General features: G+C 35.5%; 1 protein-coding gene across 1 annotated transcript in view; it reads right to left on the bottom strand.

Annotated features, from left to right (window-relative positions):
* The window catches only part of MALRD1 (MAM and LDL receptor class A domain containing 1), a gene marked incomplete at its 5' end in the record, with an annotated part of 84107 nt that overhangs the window by 45832 nt on the left and 23974 nt on the right, over nt 1–14301 (bottom strand). The window contains 2 exons of the mRNA XM_010136341.1: nt 506–682; nt 3464–3551. Of these exons, the coding sequence (XP_010134643.1) occupies nt 506–682; nt 3464–3551 (265 nt within the window). The remainder of the gene's footprint in view (nt 1–505; nt 683–3463; nt 3552–14301) is intronic.

Here is a 14301-nt window from a genome sequence, read left to right as displayed (position 1 = left end):
CCAAAAACCCCCCACAACCAACCAAACCCAAAATCAAACTAAACCCACATTCATTGAAGTAGCTAATAAGTAGATCCAAGTCTCTGAGATGTGTACCCCAAACATGAAACTGCAAAGTTATTCTCCCTTCCAGTTTGGACTAGTGAACATATCATAGGTCATTTTCTTTGAGAAACTATGCTTACTTAAAAATAATCGTCATGCATAGCTAACTACCATTGGGGAACAGAGGATTCCTCCTGTAAAACACCCCCCACCACAATCCCACACTCCATTTCAGTAGTAGGTTGAACTGGAATGTCAGGTCTGAATCAGCCCATTAGAAGGCAGAAGGTGTGTAGTACTTCAGATTCCAACATTAAGAGCAAAATGATATTATTTTTACTGAGGAAAATCACATTAAAAATAGTATGTAGGTGCTAATACCAAATTGTAAAAGTTAAAGCAATGTGTTTAACAGCCACAGACTAATAGGGCAACAAAGTACCAGACTGAGCATGCTCACCGCAAGTGGATTCATCAGATTTATCAGAGCAGTCAGGTCTAAAATCACACTTCTGGATCATCTGGATGCAATGCCCAGAGGCTCTACAGATGAATTCCTTCTCTGTGCAGTTGTTCACGGGAAGTGTGACAGGAACTGAAGTTCCTGAAGTAGTTGTAGAGATTGTTGGCAAGTTTCCTTTGAAAAAACAAACCAACAAAATATTGAGCAACGGGACTGAGGCATTCTAGTTTTGTAATGATTTCTCCCCATGCCACTCTCTCCCTTTGACAGGAGTATAGCTTTACTGGAAACATGCCTGGGTGGCCAAGCTGAATGACTTAAATGCTGTCCAGCAGTAACTGAATTGAATATTTCCTCAGTGGAAAGCACTAGGCTCGTCATTCCAGAAGACCACCATTCATACAATCCTCAACACTTGCAGGAATTTATTTATGTCTCTTACTTGTCTTTCAAATTTGGATTAACTCAGTGAGTCATTTCAAAAAAATATTGCCTTGAAGACTGACAGAACAATCACAAAAACTTAATTTCGCTGTGAACCAAGGCTAACAGATTATTCCAATAATAACGTGGTGGGGTTTTTTAACATGTCAGTTATTGCAAGTGACTGTGGAAATGACTATGTAACCTTCTTACCTTATAAGTTCATCACTGAAAAAAATATTTTTTTCTCACTAGAAAGATTATACTGAGGTAATCATCTTATTCCACCATTTCCTTTACGTTCATTCAGACCCATTACCACTTCTTTCAAACCGTCTTTGCTTTTCCTCTGATTCTTTACTATGCACTTTTCCTCAGACTTACTCTCATTTCTTGAAAACCCATCCTATTATTGTCCAAAAAAGGAATTTCCATTATATAACTTCTTTAAATTTAATTGTTAATGATATTATGATTTGTAGTGCACCATGCACCTGAGCAATACACCTGAGTTAATTAAAAAATACACATGAAGAATTTCTATATCAAATGTGTCCAGGATAGCAAGGAATTTTTTTTTTTCCCCCTGAGGCCTGGAGTACTAAGACTGATAATAAATGCCCCATGAGCAGGAGCCATTTCTATTTTGTAAAGTAGAAAGCACATCTATGACATTAAATGAATTACACTCCAATGAAATAAATGATACTCCCATAATATCCTAAGACTCAAGCAAAAGACTTAGGGAAAGGAATATTTTGAAGGAATTGTTGAATGATATAATAAATGTATCTACAGCTCACAATAACAGCCAGAACCTTATTGGTCATAAATTTTTAAATATGCTACATTCAAGTGTCTGCTCCTAATCCATTAGAACAGGAGAAAAAAATTTGAAGTACCATAACCTTCACACCTGAAAAGAAAGGAGAATCTGGTCCTTTCTCTCTTTTGAAATAATTAATTTTCTATAATTTGTGAAATACCATTTCACCCAGAGCAAGCATCATTGAATAGCCTTTGGTTAGGGCATTCAAATGATGCATCAAAGCAGTATGCTCAAGTTTCAACATCTTTAATATTAATTATGAGAGACCTTACTACCAAGTTGTCAATCACATCTTCCCCGGTCAATATTTGGTTATTTGAAGTAGAACAAGAGCAACTGGGCAGCTAGTGTATAATTCCAAGTGCAAAGGCATGGGAGCCCTGCTTTATTTCCCTGATCAAACTTGCATTAAATATGATGGAATATGATATTGCTTTTGACCATTTTGCAGACTATTCCCACAGTTTCTTCAACTTTTTTCTTGATTGTTGGGATTTTTTTTCCTGGTGTAGAGAAAGCAAAATAAGATAGAATCCTGGAGTGTCTCAAAAGTTACTCTCAGTACTAAAAGCATTCTAAAAATGTACAGAACACAATACTGTTTCCTATTCAGCTATATCCACATCATAGGTGAGTATTTTTGTTTCATCTTTCCACATTAAATGAGCTGCTTTTTTATTATTTATGAACTTTGGACCTCTGATCCTCTGTGCTTTCCAAATTTCTTCTTGTTTAATTTTAAAACTTTTTTCTTATCTCATTTGAAAACATGTAGGGATTTTCTGATTAGTTCTTTTGAGATTCTCTTCCTTGAATATAAGGCATTGTACGTTAACTTAGTATTTAAAAACCCTTTATATTCAAAATGTTATAGTAAGTATTGTACATTGTATAAACTTGGTAAAATGCAAAAATAATTATTGGCAGTAGAAACATGCCATATGTATGTTTGATACTCCTAGTAGACCCAATTATATCTACGAGAAATTTTTGGACTTGCAGAATAAAATGCATCTGTACTAGGGTGTTTTTGAGTTAGTACTAGGATACTAATATTCAGACATGGTTCTCAATTGCTTGCCCTATTAGACTGCACATCAGCTATCACACCATATGTATTACTGTAATGCCTGCTGCAGCTAACACTAGTCCTCTTCAAAACCCTTCTGTGGTGAAGCAGCAAATCTGGAATCTCACACCCTGAAGTACATGTATTTGGGGATATAACATTCTACAATTCTGTAGACATTGTACTACCCCAGGTAGCAATGACTGCAGAGAACGGGCTGATTTATCATCTGAACTGCTCGTGTACTGTAATGTAAAAACAGTAAGAATTATTGGGGGTATGCAGAAGGCATACACAAACTGAGTTTGCTGAATGGGACATGTGCTGAAGGCATATACAAACTGAGTTTGTTTATACGCAGTTAAGTTTCCTTTTCCTTTCAGGAATCAAGATTTCAAAGGGTTTGGAAGCTTCATTTCTTACTGAGGTTCTCTTTTTGGCCTTATGCGCACATGAGAAACTATTTTGTGCTGAGGCCTGGATATAAGGGTCTGAGAAGCTGGGAAACAAGTCTGGATTTGCTTGTCAGGCATGAATCATACTTTGGTCTAGTTTTGGTTTTTCCAGTAGTAATATTTACAACTGACAGCATTAACTCACAGCTAAGAGATGTGCACTTTAACTCTGTTCTTACCATTGTAAAGAGTACAGCCTAGAAAAGATATGTCATCAAGTCCAATGTCTCCAGTGAAACCATCGCCTACGATACCTTTCACCAAGATCTAGGGAAACAAGAATTACATTTTTCAGTGTACAGTGGATTTTCGCTTCTCTTTAAATATTTCACATCAATTGACAGGAGAGTCATTTACCACATTTCACACTTAAAATGGAATTAAATTTGTTCTAGGGAATATATTCTCTTTAGTGACACTTGATGAAAGAGATTAATTATCAGCTTTCACTGGTGGTCACATTAATCACACTGAACCATAACAAAATGGTTGGCTTCACAATCATGTAAATCCAATGAAATTTCATTGTGATATAAAATGATGGCAAGACATTATCATAAGTTGCATGTTATGATTAGCTCCTTTAGTACTTATTGTAATAACATTAATCATGATTAATTATAATAACATTCAAATGAATAAATTATATATCCTTATACAATACCCACTGTGATGAAAACAGTTAAGCAGGTTAGAGATGTGCTATCGAGCCTTTTAAAGAAAAATATTCCACTATCTCATCAGAGTTGCCAATGCTGTATACGCTTACTTTCTCATTATTGTCTACCGCCAAGGAATGGAGAGGTTAATATTTTGCAGAATCACAGAATGCTTTGTGTGGGAAGGGACCTTCAAAGGTCATCTTGTCCAACCGCCCTGCAGTGAGCAGAGACATCACCCACTAGATCAAGTTGCTCAGAGCCCCATCCAACCTGACCTTGAATGTCTCCAGGGATGTGGTTTCTACCACCCCTGTGGGGAATCTGTGCCAGTGTTTCACCACTCTCACTGTGAAAAATTTCTTCCTTATATCTAGTCTAAATCTCCTCACTTTTAGTTTTAAACCATCACCCCTTGTTCTACTGAAAGAGGCCCAGCTAAAAATTTTGTCCTGATCTTTCTTATAAATTTCCTTCAAATACTGAAAGGCCACAATAAGGTCTCCCTGGAAATTTTTGAAATACTCTCTGGATGACTGAATAAGCCTCTTTTCCTGTGACTGTTACTGAATGGTAAAAAATCTAAGCAGGTGATTATGGAAAGATTTAGACAATTCCTACAAAGGAATGAAATATAAATAATGGCAAAAATACTGCAACACTGCTTCACAGTACTGTTGGTTCTAATATTTTTGTTATAATTTATTTGCAATTTTATTTGCAAAGAAAGCTCAATTCTTTACATTACAAGTAATTACATTACAACAGGAATGAAGCACTGCTCTGAACTCAAAGTGTGAGGCACTTCTGCATAAATGGGTGTATCAATTCTTTTGATCAAATATTGATGTTTTGGAAACATCCACACATCAAATATCATTTCAGAATATATGCATATATTTTACATTCCAGTATTTATTTTGCCTACAGTAAACGAAGTCCTGTAAAGGATTTGCAGTTTCAGAAATCAGCACTGCGTATTAAGCTTCTTAGTAACTTGAGGGAAATAAGAGAATTCATCTACACATTAAGAGCCACTGTTCACCTGGTGTGTAGGCAGAGCTTTTAGAAGTCACACTTGAAATTTATTAACATCTAACTGGAGGAAAAAAAATATTAACAAGTAGATGAAATGGTCTTAACACTGTAAAAGTAAGATAATAGTATCAGTCTTAACCTATTAACACACTGACAAATTTGTTTCTGTTACTCCTAAGTTGCATGCGAATAGCAGATTTATTACCGATGCTGACATCGTAAGAGTAAATGAAAATGTTTCCACTTCATTTATAGATTATGTCCATTACTCAAAATAAATGAGTATGCTAAAAGAAGATGGATGTATGTCCCTTACTACGGATATACTGAAGATGGGTTATTTCAGCATAAAATATATCTAATGTCAATGACAACAGTAAATTACAACATTGCTTCTTACTGCTCTCATCTAAGTATGGGATTCTTATTTTTCCCTCATAACATCCACAAACATTCTAAGTATGGGATTCTTATTTTTCCCTCATAACATCCACAAACATTCTTTGTAATACTACCCCAATCTTTTGTCTCCAGTTTAGGTTAAAACAGGGGCAATGCTGCAGTATTGGCACTAATAGCATAAAAATGCTTAGAAACAGGACGAAACATCTATTATTTGGAAATTCTACATAAGAAAATTTATTATTCCAAGACGACAAAATTACTTTCAATGTAATTTTGACTGGCAAACACAGTAGTTTTAATAAAGTTTTAATTTGTTTTTAAAGCATGACTAATTAACTACTCATAATTAATTACTCTTATATAAGCAAAAATACAAAGAGTCAGAGGGTTTGTTCATTCAACTTACACAGTTATTACTACGACAAACCCACACCTCCTTGAACCTATGCTATTTTTCTGTGGGATTGTGCTGTGCTTTGATGGATGTTAACCAGTAGGTTGAGGGGCTTCTCTCCCCCTAGTTCTCTGTGCCCATCTCCACAGCCAAGACATTCGCATGGTCTGAAGCTGTCTTAATGTATCATCTGCCACCAACCTTTCCTTGGAAGAGGTTGCACTTCTGGACTGTAAGAAGGAATACTTTCATTAGGGGCATAAAAAAATCAAAAGACAGAAGAGCCAGGACATAGTTCTGCAGGGGTAGTTCAATTCAGAATACCTCTTTATCATTATGATGATGATTATAACTGTATTACTTAAAATCTCCCCACACAAATTATTTTTATGTATTTATGTACTTACCTGGGGAGTCTGACACTTTGGCATACAGCATGAACTCAGTTAAGTCTAACACAGAAAATGTAATAGGTGTGCAGGTATAGACTAAAATCTGAAAATAGGACCATTTTATGAGTTAGTGCTGCAGTACAGAAATGAGTCTGCAGCTGTGGTTAAACATTGACCACTCTAATTTGCCAGATGAAATTCTGCAAACTTCATAAGCTATTATTAAACAACCTCCAGAAAACTCATCTACCATGAAGCTCATTTCACATCTCATTTATTATTTGAATGAGGATAAATAGTTCCCAATTTCTCCAATTTTCAGAACTTTAGAGATCCGGTATAAATGACATCTATAAAGGTAGCAAAAGGTATCCCATATAAAAAAAGAGGGGGGAAAAAAACATGAAAAGCAAACTCTATTAGAATGACATTTTATGTACAGAAAATGATTGATCTTTTAAGTATTTTTTTAAAGTGTTTTTGAAGGGTAAAGGAACATTGTGACAAGTGTTAATAGAGGAATTATAATGAGTAATACTGTTCTGTAAAAATGTTCCATTTTTACAGTGATGCTAATTTCTGTCACTAGCCAATTCCCACTGAAGGTTAGCAAACTAAAATCTTAATTTCCATACAAGCACAATTTAAACTAGAATGGAATTAATTCAAAAAACTGTGAGGTTTTCAAAATTCTGAAGATTTCTGAATGTCTAGCAAATAGTGATATTAGTTCTATTGCATTTACCTAGTAATATAGCCTAACAATCTCAGATGTGTCACAGGAAGCGTCAACTCTGTTACTTAGTGATTTTATTAGTAATTAGAGCACTCTAATTTTTGGCTAGGTGTGCTATGATTATTTCTGTCAAGCAACCACATGATTTGCTTTGAAGAGGAAAGAACAACCACACAAGTGCACAATAGTACAAATAACCAACAGAACACTTCCTCATCTAAAACATTTGTCATAACTTACTAAAAGCAAATGCAGGATTGAAAGTCATATACATTTCATGGCATATTTATTAAGGAAACTATTGCTACATTATAATCTTTTGTATAAATAAAGGAAAATGACTCAACTTTTCATCAGGAAAAGTAACCAATGATGGAACTTTTGTAATTACGGATAAAAGACAAGCCACAGAACCACAGATTGCATGAAATCTATCAAAATGTCTTGTTTCAAAACTCCTTTTTATGAAGATATCATCACCCAGCCATCTTGTCACAATCAGTCTTCACAATAGGGCAATTTTTCCAGTATGTTCACATGAACATATTGCTATGGTGACATCTCTAGAAGTACATAAAAAAGTGAAACTATTTACCAATGTAGCATATTTTTAGAAAAAACGTGGTTTTAAAAAAGGTCCAAGAAGTTTGGATTAAGTTTTGACTTCTTGAGTTATCAGTTCATGTCAAATGACTTATTTGCTTCTTTGATAAGTGAGTAGTTTATTCCTCCCTGGTTTTGTTTCTCTGCTTCCTCAGCTGCCATCGAAGGAGTAGGCACAGTGGAACCTGAGGCCAATTCCCAAATGTCTTGTCTAGGCATCCAGTAGTTGCATATGGACTGCATGGCCGTGAACTTCACCTCTGTACCTTCCACACCATGGTTTCTCTAGGGAAAAAAACCTGAGTGCCCTAGCAGAAGGAGTGCCACAGCATGTTTCCCCATTATGGGGGGAGTGAATAGACAATTAGGACTACCATGCATAGCATGGAGTCCCTCTGCCCCCAAAAGCAAACACAAGCAGAGACAGCCCATCAGCTGTTATAAACATTATCAACATTAGGTCACCACAAAATTTTAACTTTACACAGAGAAAAACTTGAGATTCCAGTGCTATATTCAAAGCCTATGAGCCCCTTCCTTTTGTGTCCATCAAAAGTGCATTAGAAGTTAAAGTCTTAAGACTTCAAAAGTTGAAATAAAGTCCACATACAAGTGAAAGTGGGTGAGTTGTAGTATGGGAATAGCAAAACAATAGCAAGGTTGATAGTATACTTTCATGATCAGCCTTTACTGACTAATCGTATTGTGGCACCCTGAACTATTTTTACCACTCCTTTACCATAAGTGTGCAACTGCATACCAAACTGTACAGGTCAGCCAGCAACCACAGGCTTTACATTGCCACAGTGAAAATAAAACTGAGAACGATGACTATAAAGAGATTGGAAACCGATAGCACAATGTAAGTTTGACAAACCAAAGGCAGTATGCAACATGAAAGCAGGTATCAGGGATGAAAGAAGGCAATGCATAGATCTGAGATTAAGAAAAATATTGCCCAGAAAGAGAGCTACTGAGTTGCAGCAGTTATGGCTGGATATCCATGTATTTGAAGTAGAATTGGAGAAGTCCGAAATATTACTCTCAGCAGATGACAAAGAAAAGTGCAAAGGAGAAGAGTGGGAGAAGGAAGATGAGGAATGACAACTTAAAAGTTGAAACTGAAGCTGTTATTTGAGTGGAAATCCATGATGACTAAATCTTTGTGTGAAAAGTGCTACCAGGAATGGATCAAAAACAATAACAGAAAAATGATCACAAGTGGGTATTAAAGGTGTAACAAATATCTTACAGAAGTCCTTACTAAACTCAGAGCTGCTTCAACATGAGATTTTAATGAAAGATATGTGTCTTACCGACTAAACATTAACAAACTCCTTCTGGTGTGTCAGCACACACTGAAAATGAGGCCCTGAACATGGAAGCAAGCAATCGCATCAAGGAACAAGACTAACGACACTTGACAACAATAAACCTGGTTCAATAACAGTGGAAGCTACAGCAGAAAATCTGAAATCATAGCTAGAACATGAAAAAGGGTGAACCTCTCTCTCGATGCACTGAAAGCTGTCTGCAGCACAACGACTCACAGCGTGAGCACAGATATACCAGAGGTTAGGACAGCTGTCCAGCTGACTGCAATGTGTGTCTTCCAGTGGATTGCCACCATACCCACAATGAGAAAAAACCAGGCACGCAGTGGTAGCTCCCAAACTCTTGGCAGTATATCACAAGTGGGAGGTTATAGCCTCATCATTATGCTAGTAAACACTTTACAGACTTTTAATAACTTGCCAGGTTACTTTTTGATCCAATTCACTCTTCCTTTTGTCCAAAACATCCCTCAGCAAAGGGTTGTACAATAGACCATCCTGAAATAGTCTAGGCAGTAGTCTAGTCTAGGGGGTTGTGTTGCCTAATAGTTTTTCAGAGTACCTCTCATTCTCTGTATTCACAGAAATCATTCATGATCGTTTCTCTCTATGCAGCTTCTCTGTGGCACTGTTGGTTTGATGTTTCTCTATTCCATCTCAACCATTTCTCTCAGAGGAGCACTGTTTCCTCAAGTATTCTAGAAAGGGTCAAACATTTCTACTTCAATCTTTTTTTTAGCTTAACGATCCTAACGTAAGGGCGAATTTACTTTGTTTTATTTTCTTATGATATATAGAAGAGCACCAACTGTTCATAACCAGTTTCCTTCTTACGACGCTGTGAGTGGTAAGTATAAGTCCAAGATGCATGTGCTGACATGCAACTGTAACAGACTGAAGCAGGGTCTCCTCACATTTGTTTTTACACTAGGAAATAGTTCTCTTTGGGACAATGAGTGTATGCACACTCTTGCAGTGTAGCTGCATGCAAGAAGTATAATATAGTTAAGTTTGGTCAGCTCCATTTTCTGGAGCACACTAGTATAAGCCCAGAATTTTAACCTGACACTTATCAGTTAATGATTGGAGAAGACTGAAACTCCCACACTTCGGTCTATCTACAAAAGTATTAACACTAAGAACCCCACAGAAAATTTCTCTCAGAGGTGCTGTGAAATGCAATATGAGATCTAGAACTTGTAATTTCAATAGATCTGATGTTTGTTAAGTAAGAAACGAAATTGGAAATTTTCTTACTTCAATGATATTATAGCTGGCAGGGAAGCCTAGCAAGTCATTATCTTTTCTTAAACTGATATAAAGGATATTTAGTCTACTATAACAAGTCTTGCTGTATTATGTATGAAATACAATTATCACCACTAGAGATGCATGAAATAAAAACATTATATTCTGAAACCTCACAATTTGCCATAGCACAGGCTTTTTGTTTGAAATAGAACTCAAAACTACTTGAAAAATAGTTGTAAAGTAGAATTATGCCAGAAAAATTCATTTTCCGCTAGAACACTGAGTTTTTCATTACAAATTTTTTTTGGGGGGGGGCGGGGAATGTAGTAATGTTGATCAATCTGCTCTCAGAAAAGTAATTGCAAGAAACAGTTAGAATTGCATGCATAACTGAGAGTGAGTGTTGTGATCCTGTTTCGCTTTTTACAGAGCAGAATCAGAATCCCCAAAGAAGAATCACTATCTTATCTCACTAAGTAGCGTAAAGGGAGGGAGCAAAGGGTAGGAAAGTAGATAGAGCCTATTAGGCATGTAGCAATAGGACAAGGGGTAATGGCTTTGAACTGAAAGAGAGTAGATTTAGATTAGGTATAAGGAAACAGTTCTTCACTGGAAGGTGGTGAGGCACTGGAACAGGTTCCCCAGATGTGGAAGTTGTGAATGCTCCCTCCTTGGAAGTGTTCAAGGCCTGGTTGGATGGGGCTTTGAGCAACCTGGTCTAGTGGAAGGGGGCACTGACCGTGAATGCTCCCTCCTTGGAAGTGTTCAAGGCCTGGTTGGATGGGGCTTTGAGCAACCTGGTCTAGTGGAAGGTGTCACTGACCATGCCAGGGGAGTCGGAATAAGATGATCTTTAAGGTGCCTTCCAACAGAAACCATTCTATGACTCTATGATGATTGTGACCAGCTACGTAGTAGTACCTTATATAGATATTTTATCCCTTCCTTTCTCCCTTCTTAAATGAATGGTAAGAGCCTGGATGCAAGTAATGTATGTTTGCTACACATGTATTTGATCTTATGTTAAGGGCACACCAAAACCATAATACAAGAAGTAGCTGGGTATAATTAAGGAAAACCTAACACAGTTTATAATGATGGTTGAGAATTCAGCCGTAACTATGGGCCTCCACAACTAATTCTATAAAAGATAAGAGTAACTGAAAATAAAATGTGTTCAGAATGAGCTATTCTGTCTTTGAATTTGAATATATTTGTAAGAAAATTTATAATATGCTCTATATGGCCATAATAGAAATTAAAAGATGAAAAATGAAGATTTAAATCAATGTATTAAAAGACAAAACAATCAACTCAATCTAGGGTCTCAGAAATAAAGAAAACTTCCTTTAGAATCTTATCTGTCCTTAGGAAATTTCTGCTGCTAAAAAATAAATCTGGTTACTGATCTAGCACTGTTTCAGAAGTATACTTGAGGATTTGTGTGTCAGAACTAATTATTACTAACACTTCACCCTTCCCATTTGAACAGCCATACAACCAATATTACATTTGATGATTTTGTCACAGTTCTCAAATAATACATTATTTGGGCTGTCATTAACTTAGAAAATAATTTTTGAATTAACTATTTCTTTCATTCAAATTATTATAAAATACAATTTTATTAAGGATTTCTTTGGAAGTGACCCAAGACTTCCACTTCAACAGACAACTAACAGCTGTTAGGGGTGAAACATCCAAGGTGGCTATGTGGGCCAAATGATGTTTGTAATGCTGCACTACTCACTTAGTGGATAACCTGTTGTAGCAAAGTAAAACAAAGCCTTCATGAAGGCTGATTTTCATTGCTTAGTATCTGCAAGGGTAAGGGGACCCTAGTGATTCTCAAAGATGTTTCCCGCTTTCAGATCTAGAAATGATGCTTAGCAATTATAACAAGGAATGACTCCCAGTTCAGAACAGGGTGGAGAGAACATCAGATTCTACGAGTTGAAGAACTTTAAAGGGAGATGGCTTGTAGGAATCCCTACTAATTCTAGGATTAAAAAAACCCCAAAAAACAAACAAAAAAACCCCCCTCTCCAACCAGACATAGCTACAGTCATATTGACATTTCTAGCTTGCAGATGCTGCAAGAGAAAATTTACATCACACAATGTAATGTCAAATGCGACAAAAGGTTTTTACAAAAATTAATTCTTTTTGATATATTTACAAGCCACAGTAAAATGCCAACAAAGTCCTTTATGTGAGAATGTCTGAAATAGGACTGATCAGCACTAATGCTTTGATAGCTCAGCCTGAATAAAAGATGGGGGTATTCAGACCATCAGAAGAACGCAAAGACATCATATTTTGCTTTAAAAAAAACAGAGGTCCATATCAGGAGAGAAAATACTTCTTCTCCAACTGACAAAACCCTGAATAAAGAAAACTGTCTTGTTTTAAATCATGAGCAATGAATGGTGCAACCACTATACCTAAAACCAGCATGCTAGAGCATCAAAGATTCAAATAGCAACAAACAAAAAAAAGAAAAGGCTTCAGCCCTCTGTCTTCCCATGTTTGGTCTTATTCCAAACTATTACATCTAGTTCAAAATGCTGCTGGGGAGCTTGAGAAATTGAATTTACACCATTATCAATGTACGCAGGCATGTGATTTTCAGAATCAAACCCTTAAATACAGTTTGGATTCTAGACTGAGAAGAACATACAAATAGCACAACAGTTAGCTGAAGAAAGAAGGTTGGCTTGTATTTGTGTTTGTAGAATGTAGTGCTATTCTATATTCATAGCATATGTATCATTCTAATTTTCAATCAATATTCCATTACTTTCTAAGCCAGTAGTTAATTGATAATAAGAGTAAAATCTCTAGAGTGGATTTGGTGGTTTACTTTTCTTCACCACTTATAAAATTCATTTGGCCTTTTCCTATTTTACATCTACTTAATTGCAATTTTGTTTTGCGTATAAACTTCCATGAGCTAGTATTTTTCAATAAATTTTCTTTATTTTCTCCTGATTCTGGCCCTTGTTTTTCATATTTAAAGGGAGAATGTTCTATATTTGAAGGGACATGTAAAGATTTATATGTGATACTCAAAACACTAGAATTTTTAGTTATTATACTCAATAGAGCATTAATAATTAATCATGCACTTAAAGAGTGTATTTGCATTTTTAAATTTCATAACAGTCAACTTTAAAAACCTAGTTTGATCCGTATAAAATCATCACAGAATACTAAACTCCTTTATGTATTACTTACACTTTGGAGTATCAAATATCTATAATCATTTTTGTTTACGGAGATAAACACATATTTCACAGCTGAGCAAAAAGTAAATTGGATTGGGGTAAAGGTAATTCTTTTTTTTTTTAAATAATATGTTTTGCATTATTAAATTGCAATAGTAAAGTTATGACAGACACTTTAGATATGTGATTTATATTATGACTGAAGGGAAACTACAGTGCCCAAATGGATTGAAATACAGAATTTTCTGTTTGTTTACACTTTATCACCATATCCTCTTTCTGTATCCAGAGAAATTTGAATGAATAAAGCAAGCTAAGACAGTTAAATTTATCTAAGAATTTAAATTAGCATCTTTGCACTTCCTTCTGAGCAGAAATTTCAGGCATTATGATTATTCAAGGAAGAAAAAAGCAAACACTATTCATCATCAATATAAGTAAGCTACCATGAACAGATTCTTATTTTACTACCTTTTCAAATGTATTTTTAAGGAAAAAGACACGTAGAGTAAACTTCTCAGGGATATTAAAATATATGTAGATCAAGTAAAGAGACACGTACACTCAACAGCCTATTCTTTTCATGATGAATTACGTGTCCCATATAATAAAACAAAATACCTTGAAAAAGAATATACTTTTAACTTGAAATTTTAAGCAAAAAAAATCTCATATAAAGTCTTGCATGATATTAAATCCTTTGCCATACCAGTTCTGAACTGAAAGCAAAACTCTAGAGCGGTAAAAGTGAGTTTTATAAGCATGTGTATTCTGGGCCATTTTTGTTACTAATCAGTAATAGTATTTGAGAGAGATGCTTAATTTTGCCTCAAAAAACTGTGTTTTTTTCATTTAAATATGTTAACTCTAAATTTCTCGTTTCACTCATCTAACCACTAACTTTATGAAGTTATTCCTGTTCTGCTTGCTGATGTCACATTTAACACTGATGTAAAGCATCTGATCAAAGAGCTACAA

This window comes from Buceros rhinoceros, unplaced genomic scaffold (assembly GCF_000710305.1).
Source record: "Buceros rhinoceros silvestris isolate BGI_N320 unplaced genomic scaffold, ASM71030v1 scaffold10655, whole genome shotgun sequence".
In the NCBI taxonomy this organism is placed as follows: domain Eukaryota; kingdom Metazoa; phylum Chordata; class Aves; order Bucerotiformes; family Bucerotidae; genus Buceros; species Buceros rhinoceros.
Note: the sequence above shows the minus strand (reverse complement) of the source record. Positions and strands in the feature narration are given on the sequence as shown.